Source organism: Hyaena hyaena, unplaced genomic scaffold (assembly GCF_003009895.1).
Source record: "Hyaena hyaena isolate Hyena2069 unplaced genomic scaffold, ASM300989v1 scaffold_103, whole genome shotgun sequence".
Classification (NCBI taxonomy): domain Eukaryota; kingdom Metazoa; phylum Chordata; class Mammalia; order Carnivora; family Hyaenidae; genus Hyaena; species Hyaena hyaena.
Genome location: NW_024080735.1, coordinates 3162064 through 3179331, shown reverse-complemented (window position 1 = coordinate 3179331; position 17268 = coordinate 3162064). Strand labels below are relative to the sequence as shown.

Genomic DNA, 17268 nt, shown 5'->3' with positions numbered 1-17268 from the left:
TACAAGGACAAGCACTTATCCCTGAGCAGGGGGAGGTCGGCTTCCTTTGGGCAGGGTCATAGACTCGGGTCCTTGTTCTGTGCCACTCCGCTCGAGATCGTTGATTTGTTAGAGTGAAAATTAGACGTCTCCTCAGAAGATCACTTTCTCCAGCTGAAGAGGTTTTCCTTCTGCTTTGTTTTCAGAACCCTCGGCCTCAGGAGAGTCGGGCCGTGTTCAGCGGCTCTGTCAGTATCCCGTCTATCACCAAATCCCGCCCTGAACCCGGCCGCTCCATGAGCGCCAGCAGCGGCCTGTCAGCAAGTAAGTGCTCCCCCGGGGGACCGCGGGGCCCACCGGCTCCTCTCTCGCCCACGATGCTCGCACCCCTGCATGTCCGGCGGCCGCAGCGCCTCAGGCCTGCTGGGTGTGCCCCGTAAGCACGGGGGCACCTCTTAGGAGAGTGGTCACGGGGCCCGGAACCCCACCGCAGAGAGTAACCGGGGTAGCGTTGGCGATGGGCTCGCCCTTAAGAGTCACTGGGAAGGTCATGGGCTTTCCCTAGGGGTGGAGCGTGTCTGAGTCGTGTTTGATTGAGACAAGGCCGGTGTGGCCACCTGGTGGTGTCAGGGAGTGACTCAAACACAGGAGGTAGGCAAGGTCAGGTCAGGGACTCACAGAGCGAGTAGGACATTGTCTTCTTAGAAGCTCAGGACCTTTATCTCGTGTACATTCTTAGGAAGGTCAGTCCGTCTGCTGCCAGAGGGGGCAGGGCCACAGGCAGGGATGCAGGCACAGTCCCTGGGGCTCTCGGTGCCTCCTGGGGCTCGGCCAGGAGAGGAGGGGGTGTTCCTGGGAAGTGAGGGGGGAGAGCCACTCTGCAGGGAGAGGAGGGGATGGATCCGAGAGGTGAGCCACAGGTGCCCGGGTTCCAGAGGGCCTGGCGACACATTAGAATGGAGACCAGGGTCCATGTCACAGACCGGCTTCTCAGAAGCAGGCCTGTGACAGGCGCAGGGGCCCGTCGTTTGTGACCTGCCGCCAGGTGGCGCTGGCTGCACCGTCGACCTCTGTCCCCTGAGCCGCAGTGTGGCCTTGCTGGTGCTTCCGCAGAAACCTGGAGCTCGGCCGAGGGACGTTCGGAGGGGAGTCGGGGTGGCGTGTCCATTGCAGGGGTGCTGAACTCCGCCTCCTTGGTCCACACAGGGTGCACAGAGGCACCATGTAGCCACCTGTAACCATCGCGTGTCCCACTGAATTCGCGAGGACCTTTGGTTGTTCCTGGGTCACAAGCGGCGATGTAGACAGTCTATCATCTGCTTGTCTGTCACTTTCTCGGAAGTAGGGTGGTGGCTGGTGGGGGGGAGGGGAGGGGCTGGCCGCAGCTGGTCTCCAGGGGAGGCAGATCCGTGTTCAGTAAACGTATCTGTGGCCTCGAGTTCTGGAACATCAGCTACATGGACAGAGGGTCCCCCCTCCATGGTTGTTCTCTGGCCCCGGGCCGTGCGAGGACCGAAGTGAGGATCCTGGGTTTTCCCCTTTCTGAGGGCCCGGGATCTGGGAGCAGCCAAGCTGGATCTGCGCGGGGTCCCCTGGGTGGCCGCGGCTCCTCGTGTGGCTGGAAGCCTGCGTCCCTCGCCCCGCGGGCCTGAGCGTCCCGGCCCAGAGCAGGTGGCCTCACGGGCAGGTGGAGGTGGCAGCCTTTCTGTAACCTCCTCTCAGACGGGACTCGCTGGCCCTGGGGCCCCGTGCGGCGCTCAGACCCAGAGGCCAGGCTGGGGGCACCCGCTGGGGGCGGGGGGGGCCCTTGCCCATGTCCTGAGAGATGCGCTGGCCCGTGTGTGGCCCTGACCACAGTGAAAACTCCAGCCAGTTGGAAAAGCGATGACCACTTTTTTTTTTTTTTTTTACTAATTAATGGTGGCTAAACGAGGTCACAGGTTTGCCTTATAACCGCTGTGAATTACCCGGATTCAACACACGGAGCATCACAACGGTAATATTTTAGCCCATGAGTTTTCAGAATCCAGATTTTTTTACATACATTTGAGGAAAGAGTCTGTGGAATAATGTGTTACATTCCCAGCAAGATCAGGGCCACCACCCGCCACCCACAAATGTGTCCGTATTTGTCCCGCCGGATTCATGGCAGGCCATGCTAGAAACCTGTAGATAAATGTGGTCTTTTAAAATGAGCTCCAGGTGGCTCCCACCAGGGTCGCCACCACCCGGGTCCACATCAGCCTCAGGGAGGCGCCCCAGGCCCCTGTGGGATGGCAGGTGGAGACGGGACCTGTGAGGCAGAGCCCAGCTGCAGACCGGGCTGTGGGGCTGCTGTCAGGCGTGGCTCCATGAGGTCCCTGTCTAGGAATCCCCGAGGGGCATCTGCTGTGATGAGTGCCTCTCACCGGCTTTAAGAAGACTCCAGCTTATGGGAGAAGTTTCCAGAAGGACAGCCAGATGAGAGAGAAATGAGAAGTAACTGGGGACTGCGTTGTCTGTCTCCACAACCAGCCAGACTCAGGATGGCTTCCCGACACACAGCTGTTGACCGCCGTGGTTCCATCCAAGCTGCTGCCCTCCCCCGGGAGGAAGATGCGCTCCCATTAGCGACCTGGCCACTGGGGACCGTCGACACCTCGCTGCCCACCCCCCCGAGTGTGTGCTCTCAGTCAGCCAGGACCGGTCCTCAGACCGTCCCCAGGCCCCTTTGGCGGTCTGCTTTAATGGTTTAAGATTGAGTGATTGTCTTTTCTTTGAAAGGAACATTCCTGAAGTTCTTCAAAAAAGCGTAAATCACTGGGGGGGGGTGGGGGGGATGCATTAGTTTCTTCCTAAATAATCACAGCGCGGAAGGAGGGACTCCGGTAGATAGACAAGTGCGCTCACACCTGCAGGCCCTGCTGGGTCACATCCGTGTCCATGTGCTGAGCGCGCTCGTTCCCACAGAAACTCCGGGGTAGAAGTTAGTATTTGCAAATGAAAACCGAGACTCAGAAGGCCACACTATTTTCTTCTATTTTGAGGAGGGGGAGGTGGCACAACATGCACACAAGCTGGGGGAGGGACAGAGGGAGAGAACCTTAAAGCAGACCTCCCTCTCCATGCGGAGCCTGAGCTGGGACTCGATCCCTCGACCCTAGCCTCAGGACCTGAGCCAAAATCAAGAGTCGGAAGCTCAGCTGGCCGAGCCCCCCGGTGCCCCGGGGACCCACGGTTAACCAACAGATCAACGGAAGCCTCTAGCACTTTGGAGCTCCTTCTCAGAGTAACAGGATTTCAAACCCTAACGTGCGCAGCTCCTGGAGCGCGAGGCAGGCGCGGGAGCCCGGTGAGGTGACTGAAGGGCCCAGAAGAGCCACGTCAGAGAAGTAAGGCGTGCGTCCCCGGGGAGGAAGGACGAAGAGTCCATGGTTCCCAGCCAGGGGTACGTCCCGGAACCCTCATAAGAGGCTGAAGGGCTGCGTAGGCAGGGTCCCGCTCTGCCGCCCCGGATGCCTGCGTCCAGGGGCCGCGATCCACGTGCTTGAAACGGCCCTCTCTGACCCCCTTATCGAATTGTCCGTGCGGGAAAACCAAACGGGGGCTCGTCACGCCAGCGACAGCCTAGCCCTTGTGCGGAGACCATGGCACAGGCGTCTCTGACCAGGGGTCCTGACGTCGAAGGTCATCAAGGTTACCGTTTTTATGCAAAAACTAAAAAATAAATAGGAACACTGAGCACTTTAGGTACGAACAGTACCCGGTACTTCCGGGGGCGACATCCTTCTCCCTCCTCCCAACGGTGCCCGGCCGTCCTGGTGGTGCCTCGGCGGCGCGGAGACCCAAGGGGAACGGGTTTTAGGGGTTTTAAAGAAACTCCCCTGCTTTTTGCATCCCAGGCTCTCCGCCCCTCGGAAGGAGAGTGCTTCTCCCCGTTCTTTGCTGCTTATGCAGACCCTCCAGCAGTTAAGTGACAGGTGCAGAGGCGGCGGCCTTGACCGCGGCCCCACAGGCGGCCCCAGGGCAGGCACGCCGTCCACAGGGACCTCACCCGGGCCGTGTCTTGCAGGGTCGTCGGCGCAGAACGGCAGCGCCCTCAAGAGAGAGTTCTCCGGGGGGAGCTACAGTGCCAAGTGGCCGCCCGTGCCGTCGCCGTCCGAGGGCTCCCTGTCATCCGGAGGCATGGACCAGGGGAGCGACGCCCCGGTCAGGGACTTCGACGGAGAGGTGCGTGTGGGCGGGGAGCATCCATGTCTGGTGGGGGGAGAGACTCGCGCACTTGGGGCGCCGGCGGCTCAGCGGGTCAGGCCTCCTGCGCTCCATCTCAGGGTGGGGGTTTCAAGCCCCGCACCGGGCCCCACGCTAGGCTTGAAGCCTGGTTTTTAAAAAAAAAAAAAAAAAAAGACTTGAGAGCGACCTCCGCTGCAGCAGGGAACCCCGGCGGGGCGGGGCGGGGGCGCTGCAGAGAGGACTGCGGACCCCACGTTCTGGGCTCCGTTACTGGGCTCCTCGCACGGAGCGGGGGGGGGGGGGGGGGGGGGGGGGGGGGGGGGGGGGGGGGGGGGGGGGGGGGCGGGACGGCTCACGGATCGAGCGCCTCCGCTTCTCACCGTCTGCTCGGGCCCCCAGGACTCCGACTCCCCGCGGCACTCCACAGCCTCCAACAGCTCCAACCTGAGCAGCCCGCCCAGCCCCGCGTCGCCCCGCAAGACCAAGAGCCTGTCCCTGGAGAGCACGGACCGCGGGGGCTGGGACCCGTGAGCGGCCTCGGCGCTCAGAGCCGGCGCCAGAGCGGCCTCTCCCCCACCCAACACCCGCAGCCCCTCCACCCCCGCCCCTGCCCGGGAGGCCCTGGGCCAGGCAGCAGGAGCAGGGTGGGGGTTCGGGAACATGGACGATGCCCCTGCAGCCCCCCTCGCCCCCTCCGCCCCCCATCCCCTCACCCCCACAGCAACCACCACAAAGGCAAACTCACTGAGCAGCTTCCATGAGTATCAATTCCATTTTGTACACTTAGAGTCGCTTTCCATATAGTTGCCCCCCCACACCCCAGGTAGCTTGAGTAGACGGATCCTGTGGCGGCGCGGGGAGAACATCAGGCAGACTGGTGTCCTGGGGGGGGGGGGAGTGTCCCCGTCCCCAGCGGCACCGGTGCCTGTGGCGGCCGTCGACCCGATCGTCGCCGGTAAATCCTTATTCACTAAAGCAGGCATATTTTACTACAATACAGAGTTTAAATAAGTACACAAATGTAGAGTTAAATACTGAATGTACATAGTAAAAAGAAGCATCTTGTATTCAACAAAAGATGGATACGTATATAAGAGAGAGCATTTAATTTAAAGAAATGTGTTGTTTCTTGTCTGTTCTCCAGCTCAGTACTTTGAAGGGTAGGAAGGCCTCGAGTGTAGACACTCGCAGGCTTGAGGAGTCAGAGCCCCCCTCCCCCCGCCCCGCCCCCGCCCGGCTCTCACACTGGTCCCCTGGGGGCTTCAGGAAGACATTCCGGAACTTGGCGTCCCCTGCTCTGGGCCGTGACCCAGGCGACCCAGGCGGCAGACGTAACCCCGGAAGCCGCCTCAGCAGCAGCGTCGAACAGCTAATGTGCTTCCGAGACCGGCCTCCTCCAGCGGCGGGACTCCAGCCCGCTCGGTTCTCCGCCGTTGGCACCTTCTGCAGAGGAGAGTCGTAGAAACGCCTTCCCGCCGCGTCCCGAGCCCTTCCGTCGAGATGACGCAGGATGTCGTGGCTTCCAAGGGCCCCTAAAATGTTCCGAGGAGCGCTTTTCTCCTGGGCCACCCGGGCCCTCCCTGCGCTGGCCCCGTCCGAGGGTGGCGCGCGCTCTGCGGAGAAGCCTGAGGAAGGGTGTCGCTACCAAATAAAATAAAACCTCAACTGCAAGGACTTGAACAGCCTTAACCAAATACCCTTCCCCACGCGGGCGGGGAGCAGAAGCGCACGGCCCCGGGCGCGGGCAGGGAGCTCGCGGGCCACCACCCCCCCCCCCAGCCTGGCCAGCGGCGTCCCTTGTGCCCGCGTGACGCCCGCCGCCCTGGCCCCCGCGAGCTGCACGCCCGGGAGAGCTGTGCTTATTCAGACCTAGCTCACCGGTTAAGCACATGTGAGTGGAGGGAGAGAGAAATAAAGTATCTCCTGGAAGTAACGAGAACCTGTGTCAAGTTTTCTTTTTACCTGTAACTCTCCGGGAGCTAGAAAGGCGGTGTCCTCCCCGCTCAGGACTTCAGCTCACAGGGACCCCGAATGGCCGTCCCGTCTCCCCAGCGCAGGCCCAGCTCAGCTGATGCTCGGCCACGAGGGGAGGATGGGGGGGGGGATCGCTGTGTGGCAGAAGGGTCGCAGCAGAGAATTAAGGGGTTGGGTTTTCAAGCGTCATCCGGGCAGGTGGCCTGCAGACGGGCCTCGCCACCGCGGGTCCTGAGCTCCGAAATCGGCCCACCCTGGGGAGAGGAGGGTCTGCCAGCCGCTCCGAGGGTCCAGGTGTCGAGGATCAGACCGTGAGTTTGCTTCCCGCCCTCCGACCCGGTGGCTCCGCGAACTCCTTCCCTCCCTTTCCCTGCACCCTTCCCCTCCCCCGCCGGCCCTGCTGCGGTTCACGGGGACCCACACTAACACTAAGCCGTTAGTTTATAACTTTGACAACCACTCGTGAATTTTTGTTACCTGTAGGTGCTTCTTTATTGAAGGATGCTTTTAGGATCAAAGTATCCCCCCCTCCTGAAGCCTGGGCCCCACCGCAGGGAGGCCGAGCGGGCAGACGAGAGCAGGGAGCCCCCGAAGGCTTGGGCCCCAGCCCGGCTCTCAGGGAAGCGCACAGCGGGGCTCTGCAGGGGAACACCGCGGGGGGTGGGGGGGGGTTACAGCCTTCACCTGGGCTTCACACACACGCGCACACACACATGCACGCACACACACACACACACAGCACTAGCACAGAGCGCTTACCGGGTCCTGTCAGAAGCTTCTCAGAGTGACCAGAAAAGACCAGGGCAGGTTCCAGGGAGGCGACAGTGACGTTCATTCGATCAGATCCCAGAAGGGGCGTCGCCATCCGAAGTCATGTGTTGTCAGCAGGACCTTTTAAGGACTGGCAGGCAGTGCGGAAGGAGCTCGCAGGGAGAGGCTGTGAGGGGTTGGCGGCCTACTCTCTCCAAGTTGGTGTTTGGCGCTGTGTCCGCCCGTTGTCTAGCCCGGACTTCTCCTGAATCTCACTTTCGTGCTTTGGGGATATAAAATTATACGCATGTATATACATTTCTTTTTGCCAAATATAAAAGCCTTCCTCCTCGCTAAGTGATTACTGGAGAGTTCCGCGGCCCTACTGCGTGGGCCACGCACACTCGGTCCCGGGAGCAGGTGGAGGGGTGGGAGCCCGAGCTGGAAGGGCCCGTCCAGTCAGTTTCCCACACGCAACTCGCACCCGAGCTTCTAGGAAGAATCCGAAATTCCTGGTATGTTCACAGCCACAGTCTGTCACTCCCAGGCTGGCTCTCGGCCTCCCTCTGCCTTCTGTACGGTCAGGTTGTTTGTCACTTAGCGCCCATGCGCACTTCGGTAAAGGACCGGTTGCATTTATGAGGACTCTCAGGTATCACTTGGGCCAGAGCAGGGGTGGGGCGGCGGTCAGACGGGGTGGCTTCCTGGCCAGGCAGGTGTCTGGATGGAGGTGCGCACCCAGTAGCAGTCAGATGGGGAACTGGCGGGACCCCCTCCGCCCCCCACGGCCCTGGCCCAGCGGATGGGCTTCACGCCAGTTCATGGAGCGCGTCCTGAAGCCTCTTTCCTTGTTGGGACTTTCACTGTCGCCCGAATCTGGATTCTGTGCGGAGTCCTGCCAGGTGGGGGACCGGGTGGGCGCGAGCGGTCATCCGCCAGCAGCTGGGGCCAGCGGGCCAGGCCAGCCCTCCTCCCCAGAGACGACTGTCACACACAGGCAGCTGTGTCACGGGACGGTTGACAAAAACCAACCTTGAAATTTCATGAAAACAAAAACGATCTGCCTTTTTGATAAAGTAACATCTTTTTATTAATTTCTTAGGGTTTTTCTCATTCTAATATTATCGTACAGTATTGCCTGGCCTCGGTGGCATCATTCGTTGGGACTAGAATGCGGACAGATGGGTATGTGGAAGGCGAAAGCCGCTGCTTTGGCCTCTGCTCACTCTTGATTTCCTTTGGTTTGGTTTTACGCCCTCACTCTTAGGGAAGCTTCTAAGTGATTCTCTGCTACCAGACAGTGGTGTGGATCTTCCGCACAGAAATGTAACATGACTCCTCGCCAGTGATTCATGCTGGCGTCACTTCGTATTAACCGGAACTTGATGTATCGCAATAAAACAGGGACCTGTTGGACTTGACTGTTCTCTTCTCTCCCAGATCAGAAGGTCTGAGGAGAGGACGGGTCTTCCTGGATCCCGCCTTCTGCCACCCCCCTCCCCCTGCAGGACCCGGATTCGCGTAAGCCAGGACCACTTAGTTCCACCGCAGCGCGCTCCATCCTCTGCTGTGATGCCCCCCCCCCCCCCCCCCGCCACGGCTGTTATGTGCGACCGTACCACCCCGGTGGTGGCTGGTTGTCTGCTTCTCACAGTTAGGGCCCCGCTCCTGCCCCTGGGTCGGTTCCTGCCCCTGGGTCGGTTCAAATGGCACATCTGGGGACACACAGGCCATGCCAGGTGCTCTTAACGAGGTTAAGGTGAAACTGGCTGTGACTTCTTGTCAGAGAAGAGAGCCACTCCCCCCCCACCCCCCGTGGTTTCGCACGCGGTTGACATTTCCGACTGTTCTCAGTGTGTCGCTGCCGCATCATAGCGGGTGCCTCGCCGGAGAGGCAGGCTCGCAGCGGGTGGGGGCAGGCGCGGCCAACTCCCCGCAAGGGGCCCGTGAAGGTCTCCTGACACCCGGAGACCCAGGGCGCCCCTGCAGGCGGGGGGGTGCGGGGCACACAGTGCCCCCCACCCAGTTAAACCCGGACAGAACCTTCCAGGCACGTTTGGAGGCGGCAGGGGTGTGACATGGACCCTAACCCTTTCCCGGGGGAAGAATGAACACAACGACACTGGGATGGCGGGGTTTTGGTGGTGGGTTTTTTTTTTAATATTGAAACAAATCAGACAATTATAAGAATTGTACAAAAATTAAACCCTCGGGGCTAAGCAGGTGACATCTGCACATCGTCTCCTTCCACAAACACCACCTTCCCACACAGGGACAACAGCGCTGTCCCTGTCCCTGCGGCGGGCAGGGCCTGTTCAGAGCACAGGCTGGAGGGAAGGGCAGAAAACAAACCTCATTCTAGACACGCACACACACAAGCCTTCGTCTCCACGGTCCGTAAAATCCAGGGGTTTCTCAGTCTTTCTGGCAGCGGGGATGCTCTCACCTTCTGGCTAACGTTCCATCAGGAAAAACCCGGGTCTGGAGAGGAGAGGCGGCGCCTTAGCTTTTCCACCCATTCGCAGTGTGGACGGCTCGCCCCGCCACCCTCTGGGCAATAAACCCGCCTGGAGGCTCCAGAGCCCCACGCGTGGACGCCCGCCTCGCCCGCTACTGCGCGGCCTGCTGCCGTTGGTAGTTGCTGTAGGCCTCCTCGAACATGGCCTTGCAGGGGAAGCGGGCCTTGAGCTTGGAGCAGATGAGGAAGGAGCCCCCCATCTTCCTGTGCAGGGAGTAGGTCTCCTCGGGCGGCGGGATGAGGCGGTGCTTCAACATGATGGGGATCAGGCCGTGGATCTTCTCCGTGGTGCTCTGTGTGCCGAAGTCGAAGGGCTCCTCCGAGGCAAAGGCCTCCCCGAGGATCAGGATGGCGTCCAAGTGCGCGTCCTCCATGGCCTGGTGGGGGGAGGGGGCGGGGCACAGGGTGAACGGCGCCCCCAGCAGGCCACTCAGCAGGCGCGGGCAGGGTCAGGTTAACCGGGTGAGCGAGCGGTGACCGTGACCAGGAGGAAGCTGCAGGGCTCGGGGGAGGCCGCTGTGCTCCCCTCCCGCCAGGAGAGGACAGGGCTGTGCTCCCGGGACCTCGAGGCTATGCCACCCCTTACACGTTCCCCTGGGCCTGCTCCACGTCTACGCAGGCCCATGTAGGAGTGGAGCGCAGGGCAGAGGCAAGGCCGGAGGAGAGGGCGCCCTCACCCCTCCATCTGTTTACAAGTCGAGGTTCGGCTTCGAAGGACGAAGGAGCCCCCTTACCAGCCACCCACCCTCCCCTGTCACCCTGTGGGGCTGACCTTGACCTCGTAGCCAGTGAGGAACTTCATCTCTATGGACTTCTTCAGCACTGCCTCCCTGTCCCTGTCGGCCGCTGCCCTGATGATCTGGGGACGACGCACAGCAGGGACAAAGAGCAGCTCCTGAGGAGGCGCTCCCGGGGCCAGGGACCCCCAGCTGCCCCCCCACCCCATCTCCCTCACTGTCCTTCCAACCCCCACCCACCCGCCTGTGGGCCTTGAGTCTCCAAGCACCCTGAGGCCAGGCCCTGCCCCCCCTCCCTGCGCACCTGAATGTAGAGGTCAGTGAAGGATCGGTCAAATTCCCGGGTTGCCCCAAAGTCCAGCAGAGCCACCTGGGGGCAGGTGATGGGGGGAGGTTTGTCCTGGTGCAGCAGGGCCGCCCCCGCCCCCTGCGGAGCTCCGGGGGGCTCACCTTGTGCTGCTGAGGGTCATAGAAGAAGTTGGACCAGTTGGGGTCCGTCTGCATGAAGTGGAACTCGAACAGCTCCCGCAGGCACAGGACCAGAATGTTGTAGCAGATCTGGGGGCGGGCGGGCGGCCAGTCACCGCGGCCCCTCCTCCAAACGCCACTGCCCCACCCCTTGCTGCACCGGGGACACGGCGACCCTACCCGTCCCCGCCAGACACACCTCGTTCCGGACCTCCTGGCTCAGCCCCTCGGCCTGGTCCAGGGGGAAGCCGGTCACCAGCTCTGTGGTCAGCACGTGGGGGCTGCAGAGCTCGTCCACGATCTCGGGCACGTAGAAGAAGGGATGATCCTTCAGCAGCTCCCTGCAGTGGTGGGGGGGTCACACCCCGGCCACGGAGCCTCAGCCCCTCACCCCTCAGTGCTGCAGGGCCTTTCGCCCCCCAGCTTCACCCCCCAGGGGGCCGCCTGTCTCCCGGTCGGAGCTCCCGCTGCACCTGAACTTGCGGGCACAGGCCGCCTCCCGCTGGTAGTCACACTCCAGGGCCAGCTCCCGCCTCAGCACATCGATCAGGTGCTCGGGGAACAGGCCTGGGGAGGGAGGAGGGGGTCGGCGTGGGCTGGGGGCCCCTCTCGGGTCCCCAGAGCCCATCCTGAACACCTGCCCTTGACCCATGGCTGCTCTGACCTTCAGGAAGCATGTTGCTCATGTTCAGCACGGTCATGAGGTTGTTGACGTCACTGTTGATGCTCTGGGCCACCCCAGGGTACTGCAGGGGGACAGAGGGGTCCCCGGGCAGACATGGCAGCTGCTGCCCACTGGCTTCCCAGGGGAATCCCGCCCGGACCCCACCCCAGGCCAAGTGACAGCTAGGACCCTACAACGTTGCCAGGACCCCCATATGTGACTTGTTCTCCACCATCCACCTCCCCACCCCCAGGGATGGCTGCCCAGTCAGGGCCCCTCCCCCTGAGCAGACACGGACTTGTCCCCTGTCCCTGTCCCCCCACCTCCCAGCCCGAGGGGAGGCTCCTGTCCCTCCGGTCACTCCACAAATCCTTCCCGGTGCCGCCCAGGCACTGGGGACGGAAACAATGAGACGCAGGCCCCGCCACAGAGAGGGGGCACACAGGGTGGGTGGGCGAGGTGTAGGGTGCAGAGACCCCAACACCACAGAGCCCGCCCAGGTGCCCACCTGGATCTTCATGGCCACCTCGCGGCCACCCTTCATGCGCGCCAGGTGCACCTGCCCGATGGACGCGGCCGCAAAGGGCCGCTCCTCAAAGTACTCCAGCTTGTCCCGCCAGCCGGGGCCCAGGTCGCTGTTGAGAGTTTTCTGGCGGGAGGGGAGGGGCCGGGGAGGGGCCGTGAGCAGGACCCGCCCCAAGAGGCACCCGCAGCCGCCCCCCCAGGCCTGGAGGGGCCCGGAGGACCCAGAACCCCACCCAGGCACCGCCTGCCTCACCATCATCTGCTTCAGCGGCATGAAGTCCGCGCTCTGCCTCACCCGCTCGAAGATCTTGGCCAGATGGGGGTTGATGAATGCGTCATCTGGAAGGTACCAGGGAAGTCAGAGCGCAGAGGGCCAGCCCCTCGGAAGGAAGGGGCCCGGGTCAGCAGCCACTGGTTGGCCCCGCCACACCCCGGGAAGGAGGCCCCGGGCCGCCCCGCCTGGCCACCGCCCGCGAGCCTGGCTCAGAGGCAACAAAGCGAGGGCCCAAGGCCACACGGCAGCCCCCACCCGGCACACGGGCCCCCAAGGGCCGTCGACGAAGGCTCCAAAGGGGATGTGGGGACTCTGAGCCAGCCCGTGTACACTCCTGGGGCCCCCGGGCACTGGTGAGTCCCCGGAGCCCTGGCGTCGGCGGCAGGACACGTGCCAGGCCCGTGACACGTGCTAGGTCTCTCGGCCGCGGCTGCAGAGCCTCGCGGAGCCCAAGAGGCAAGCTGAGGAGACAAGGGTGGCAGGCCTGCGACGTCCCCGCCAGCACCTCCGACCGACACCCGTGGGCTGCAGAGGTGCTGGCACACGGACTCCGGCCCGCTTCGGAGAGCTCAGGACCACCCGCAGATGTGACAAACCACCCGGAAAGCAGGACGATGGGCCACGGGCTCCTACTTCAGAAGCGTCTACACCTGCAGGCTGGTCCGCAGCCGGAATTGGAGCAGGAGGAGCGAGTGCGGGGAAACGTCCCCCATCCGCTCCCAGCAGGGCTGCAGCTGTGCTCTCCCCACCCCCAGGCCCCCACCCAGGGGGTGCCCCCTCCTCCCCCCCCAAGACCCTCTCCCAACAGGACCGAATTGCCCCCCACAGGCCCCCTCCCAGCGGGGACCAAAGCTCTACACCCGTTCCCCCCAGTCCCAGGGCCCCCTCCCAGCGGCCTAAAGCTCTGCACCCTCCCCACCGCCCCCCAGGGGCCCCTCTGAACGGGGTCGAATTGCCCCCCCACCCCCAGGGCTCCCTCACCTTGGATGCTCAGCATCTGGCCCAGCTTGAGCGCTGCCCCGCGCACCTTGCACAGCGTGCGGACGATGCGCTCCGCGTTGGCCTCGGACAGGAAGGGGCTGGAGTCCAGCACAGCCTTCTTCCCTGAGGGCGGGTGGGTGCCAGGTCAGGGCAGGTGGCCCCTCGGGGTGTCTGCGGGCCTCACCCCACCGGAGAGGGGGGTACGAGGCCGGGGGTGCACACGCATTTGCACAGCTGAGCCCTTCCCTCCATATCGGTCCCCAGGGCCTGACACACGCACCCCTGAAGAGCACAGTCAGGGGCAGGGATGGGAGGGGCAGGCACTGGGAGGGCCCAGGTGAGGAAGACTAGTCACTGTCCCCCCACATACAGGAGAAAGTTCACAGCACCCCTGGGGTCACTGTGAGGCCAGCAGCCGCGGCGAGGGCTCAGCCCCCCAGGGAGGGGAGCACGGGGTCAAGGACACCACAGAGCCGGCTGGGGTCTACCTCCCCCTCTGCCAGAGGCCCCTTATGGGCAGTAACCTCGGGGGTGCAGACAACCCTTGTCCGGAACCCGCAGGGGCACAGGGTGCGGGGCGAGGACTCGGGGGTTCAGCACCTGGCCCCCCCCTCCCCGGCTCCTCCAGCCGCAGCTCATCCGCTGCCTTCCCTGCCCTGCAGCCTGTGCGAGCAGGGCCAGACCTGCCCCCCAAGGCTGCACCCGCGGCGCCCGGCACCCTCCTCACCTGCAGCCCCAGGGGCCTGGCCGGCGCATCCCCCAGCGCACCGCTGCCCTGGGGGCTGTGTCCAGCCTGGCATCTGACAGCCTGGGGTGGGGGGGACATGGGGACTAGGGCCCTGGGACAGAGTTTGCAGATTGAGAAGCCCAGGGAGAACCCACAAACCCACTGGCTCCTCACTCCCGGGGCCCCAGACGGCAGACCTGCCCCCGAGCTGGGCCGAGAGGGGGCCCCAGATCACCCCCTCCTTGGGCGGCAGCAGAGGGCCAGGCAAACACGCCCCCGCAGCGCACAGTAGGACTCCTGAGTTGGGGGGTCAGTGCGGAGCAGCCCTTCCCCGGGGTACGCACTCCTGCGGGCAGGGCTGGTTCTGAGGGCAGCCTGGGGAGGCCAGGCCATGGCCGAGGTGCCCCCGCTAGGGAGACACGCTCCAGGGGTGGCCTGGGCCCCGCCCGTCAGCGTCCTCCGGGCCACAGGTTCCAGAGCCTCCTCGGGACACTGGGACACAGCCAGGAGCTGCCCGGCCACCCCACCGTGTCCCGAGCCCAGGGAGCGCCCGTGACCCCAACCAGGGTCACCACTTCCCTGGCCAAGGCCACCAGCTGACCCCTGGGGCCTCATCCAAGGGTCGGAGAGCGGCCAGCTTCCGGGGTACGGGCTCTGCGCCTGGAGAACACAGGCTCCTCGTATCAGAGGAAGCCAGGCCTTGTCCCCCAAAGTGGCTCAGCGCCAACACTGAAACTCCCCTCACTAACCCTGTCCTCCAGCCCTTCCAAGGACACTCGGGGTGTCCCGTGCAGCCGGCACTCGGGGGCCGAGGGGGCAGGCGGTGCCCTCTCTCCAGGAGACCCTCTTCCCCACAAGGGGGTCCTGCAGCTGGCTGGCAGCCAGGACCCCGGGGACCACAGCACAACAGGACAGTGGGGTGTCCCTGGGGTCCCCGTAGGAAGAGAGAGGAGATGGCATCCCCTGAATGGGCCAGGGAACCCAGCCCAGATCGTCAAATACATTTGGGGGATCCCCCCCCCAGCGGAAGGTGTACCAGCACCTTCTCACCAGCCCCCGGGGCCCCAGGTACGGCAAAGCCACCAACGCCCATGCATGCCGGCCACGCACCCTAATGAGGGGCCCCTCCGGCTGCTTCCTGCCCTGGCGTCAGAGCAGCCAGTGTGAGGCACACCATCGACGGAGGACAGCTCCCAGCCAGCTGTCCAGACCAGTGGCACAGTGTTGTGACCTGACCTCAGTGACCCTGGGAGGCAGGGAACAGAGGAATCGTGATCCCACCTCAGACGGAGGGACGCAGGCCAGAGAGGCGGCCACTTCAGGTCTCTTAGTCGGGGCAGGGGATTATCAAGGCCCCTGAGGGGTCTGTTCCTCCAGCACCAACGTCCCTCACCTGCAGCCGAATGGGGAGCCCTGGGCACCCAACCCGGCCCGACCGCCGGGTCCCCGCAGCCCCGCAGAGGCACAGCTCCGGGCTCCATTTACACAGAACCCAGGATGTGGGGCAGCAGTGGAGGCCAGCACTCTGGGGACACCGGCGGGGGCTGGGGGCTGACAGGCCCACCCCCCAGGGCCCACCTGCCCTCCCAGTCGAGGGCCCGGCTCACCTGAGGGGTCCTCTGGGCGGAGGCTCTTCTTGGCTACCTCAGCCAGCGCGCCGAAGCCTAGACCCACGGCCAGACCTGCAAGGAGAAGGCGCTGGTGCGGGGCTGCCCCCTGGCCCCCCGTCCACAAGGCCCTGAGCAGCCCCACGGTCCCCCCCTCCACTCCCAGGGACCCTGGCAGACCATCCGGACATCACGAAAAGGGAGAAGAAAGGCAGGAGATACACATCCGCTGTTTTGGAAAAGCTCCACGCAGCCCGGCCACTCAGGCCCTAAGAAAACGCCCATGTGGGAACGAACAGAGTACGTGCCAGGAATGGTCCGTGGGCCGAGGACATCCTGGCCACACGGGCGCCCCTTGGAACGGAGAATTCTCTAGAATTCTCGCAACTGGAAGGAGAGCCCTCCTGCAGTGATAGAAGCAGCCGTCGGTGGGAGTCAGGGCGTTCTGCGAAGGCAAGCGGTCTCGTGTCCCCAGTCCAAACCACGGGGACTCGCAGGAGCCGCCCCCTCCCCAGCCGGTGTTCCAAAGACGGCCTGGGGGGGGGGGGCAGATAATATCTTCAACATCAAAGTCCATTAACACCTCTTTCATCCAGAGACTGAAGTGCCTGCTCCCAAATGTCCAAGAATGGCCCGCGGAGCCCAGCACGTGCCACTGAGGCCACACAGCAGGCCCCGGGCCTGGTGGGCGCCGAGGCGGGGCGCACACCCGCAGGGAGAGCGAAGGCGACACGGCTGAGCCCGCTGAGCCCGGCAGGAGGGACAGCAGAGGCGCCCTAAGACCCGCGGGGCCAGCAGACCGCGGGGCAGCAGCGCCCACACCCGCGGGGGCCACTTAGCCAGCCAGGAGCCCCGCATGAGCCTCCGCGCTCCCCACTTTTCCCGCAGCGAGTGCGCGTCGGCGTGACAAAAGCTGGTATCCTACTGAAGACTTTACTTAGTGAAAAATAAACTGCAAATATAAACAGTAATTGTTAAAATCAAAGAAAGGTAACCAACCTTAAAACGTGCTTTTGCGACACATCTTCGCGCCGGCGGCAGCCTCCCTCCCCCAGCTCCTGCCCCATGGGTCACGGCCAGGACTCACCGGTCCACCCGGGGCGGGGGGCGGGGGGCGGGGGGCGGGAGGGGGGGGCGCGGCACTCCCGACAGGCCCAGGCACCCGTAGCGCTCACAGCTTTGCTGCGGTCGCTGCTCCCATTCCAAACGGCCAGAGGAACACAATGCCAGCCTCGTGCATCATGTTAAATGTTCTGGGGTGCCTGGGGGCTCAACCGGTTAAGCGTCCGACTTCGGCTCAAGTCATGATCTGTGGGTCGGAGCCCCACATCAGGCTCTGTGCTGACAGCTCAGAGCCTGGAGTCGCTTTGGATTCTGTGTCTCCCTCTCTCTCTGCCCCTCCCCTACTCGCACTGTCTCTGTCTCTGAAAAATGAATAAACCTTAACAAAAAAAAAATTATTTTAATTTTCTAGTAGGCACCTTAAAAAAAGCAAACAGTGGCATGTGAAGTGAATGTGTGTCCTCTATCTTATTTAAAGTAAAACAGCCAACGTACTATCGTTTCTACACATGCTCTCACGTATGAAAATTACTAGAGGTAAAAAAAAAAAAAAAAAAAAAAATTACTAGAGGTATTTCGGCGTTTAGTTTTGCTTCTGTACGGAGAATGCAGAGCAGGGCCAGGGCGGCGCCGAGCTCCAGGAGCCACGGAAGCAGCCGCTCACCCACCGACGGCCCCTGGGCCCTCCCAGGACGCGGTGGCGCGGGGACACGGGCGCCAGGGTGTTTTCTCTCCTACCAGCTGCGGAAGGCACTGGGCACAGCCGAGGGCGGCCAGGGCCCCAGTTAAA

At 63.3% G+C, this 17268-nt stretch overlaps 2 protein-coding genes across 9 annotated transcripts in view; one reads left to right on the top strand and one right to left on the bottom strand.

Moving 5' to 3' along the window:
- CDC42BPA (CDC42 binding protein kinase alpha) overlaps positions 1 to 6127 on the top strand; it is a 292087-nt gene extending 285960 nt beyond the window's left edge. For 7 of the 8 annotated variants that reach the window (XM_039235880.1, XM_039235877.1, XM_039235878.1 and 4 more), the window contains 3 exons: positions 186 to 303; positions 4031 to 4188; positions 4591 to 6127. In XM_039235880.1, coding sequence (XP_039091811.1) covers positions 186 to 303; positions 4031 to 4188; positions 4591 to 4722 — 408 coding nt within the window. In that variant the 3' untranslated portion in view covers positions 4723 to 6127. Of the gene's footprint in view, positions 1 to 185; positions 304 to 4030; positions 4189 to 4590 lie in introns of those variants that run through there. The other variant, XM_039235879.1, reaches the window with a different exon arrangement.
- Positions 6128 to 9064: 2937 nt separating this feature from the next.
- Positions 9065 to 17268, bottom strand: part of COQ8A (coenzyme Q8A) — a 40630-nt gene continuing 32426 nt past the window's right edge. Inside the window, exons 5-15 of the mRNA XM_039235865.1 lie at positions 15417 to 15491; positions 13083 to 13205; positions 12081 to 12166; positions 11811 to 11951; positions 11303 to 11384; positions 11112 to 11205; positions 10838 to 10979; positions 10621 to 10728; positions 10475 to 10540; positions 10206 to 10292; positions 9065 to 9810 (exon numbers count right to left, since the gene is read on the bottom strand). Coding sequence (XP_039091796.1) covers positions 9526 to 9810; positions 10206 to 10292; positions 10475 to 10540; positions 10621 to 10728; positions 10838 to 10979; positions 11112 to 11205; positions 11303 to 11384; positions 11811 to 11951; positions 12081 to 12166; positions 13083 to 13205; positions 15417 to 15491 — 1289 coding nt within the window. The 3' untranslated portion in view covers positions 9065 to 9525. The remainder of the gene's footprint in view (positions 9811 to 10205; positions 10293 to 10474; positions 10541 to 10620; positions 10729 to 10837; positions 10980 to 11111; positions 11206 to 11302; positions 11385 to 11810; positions 11952 to 12080; positions 12167 to 13082; positions 13206 to 15416; positions 15492 to 17268) is intronic.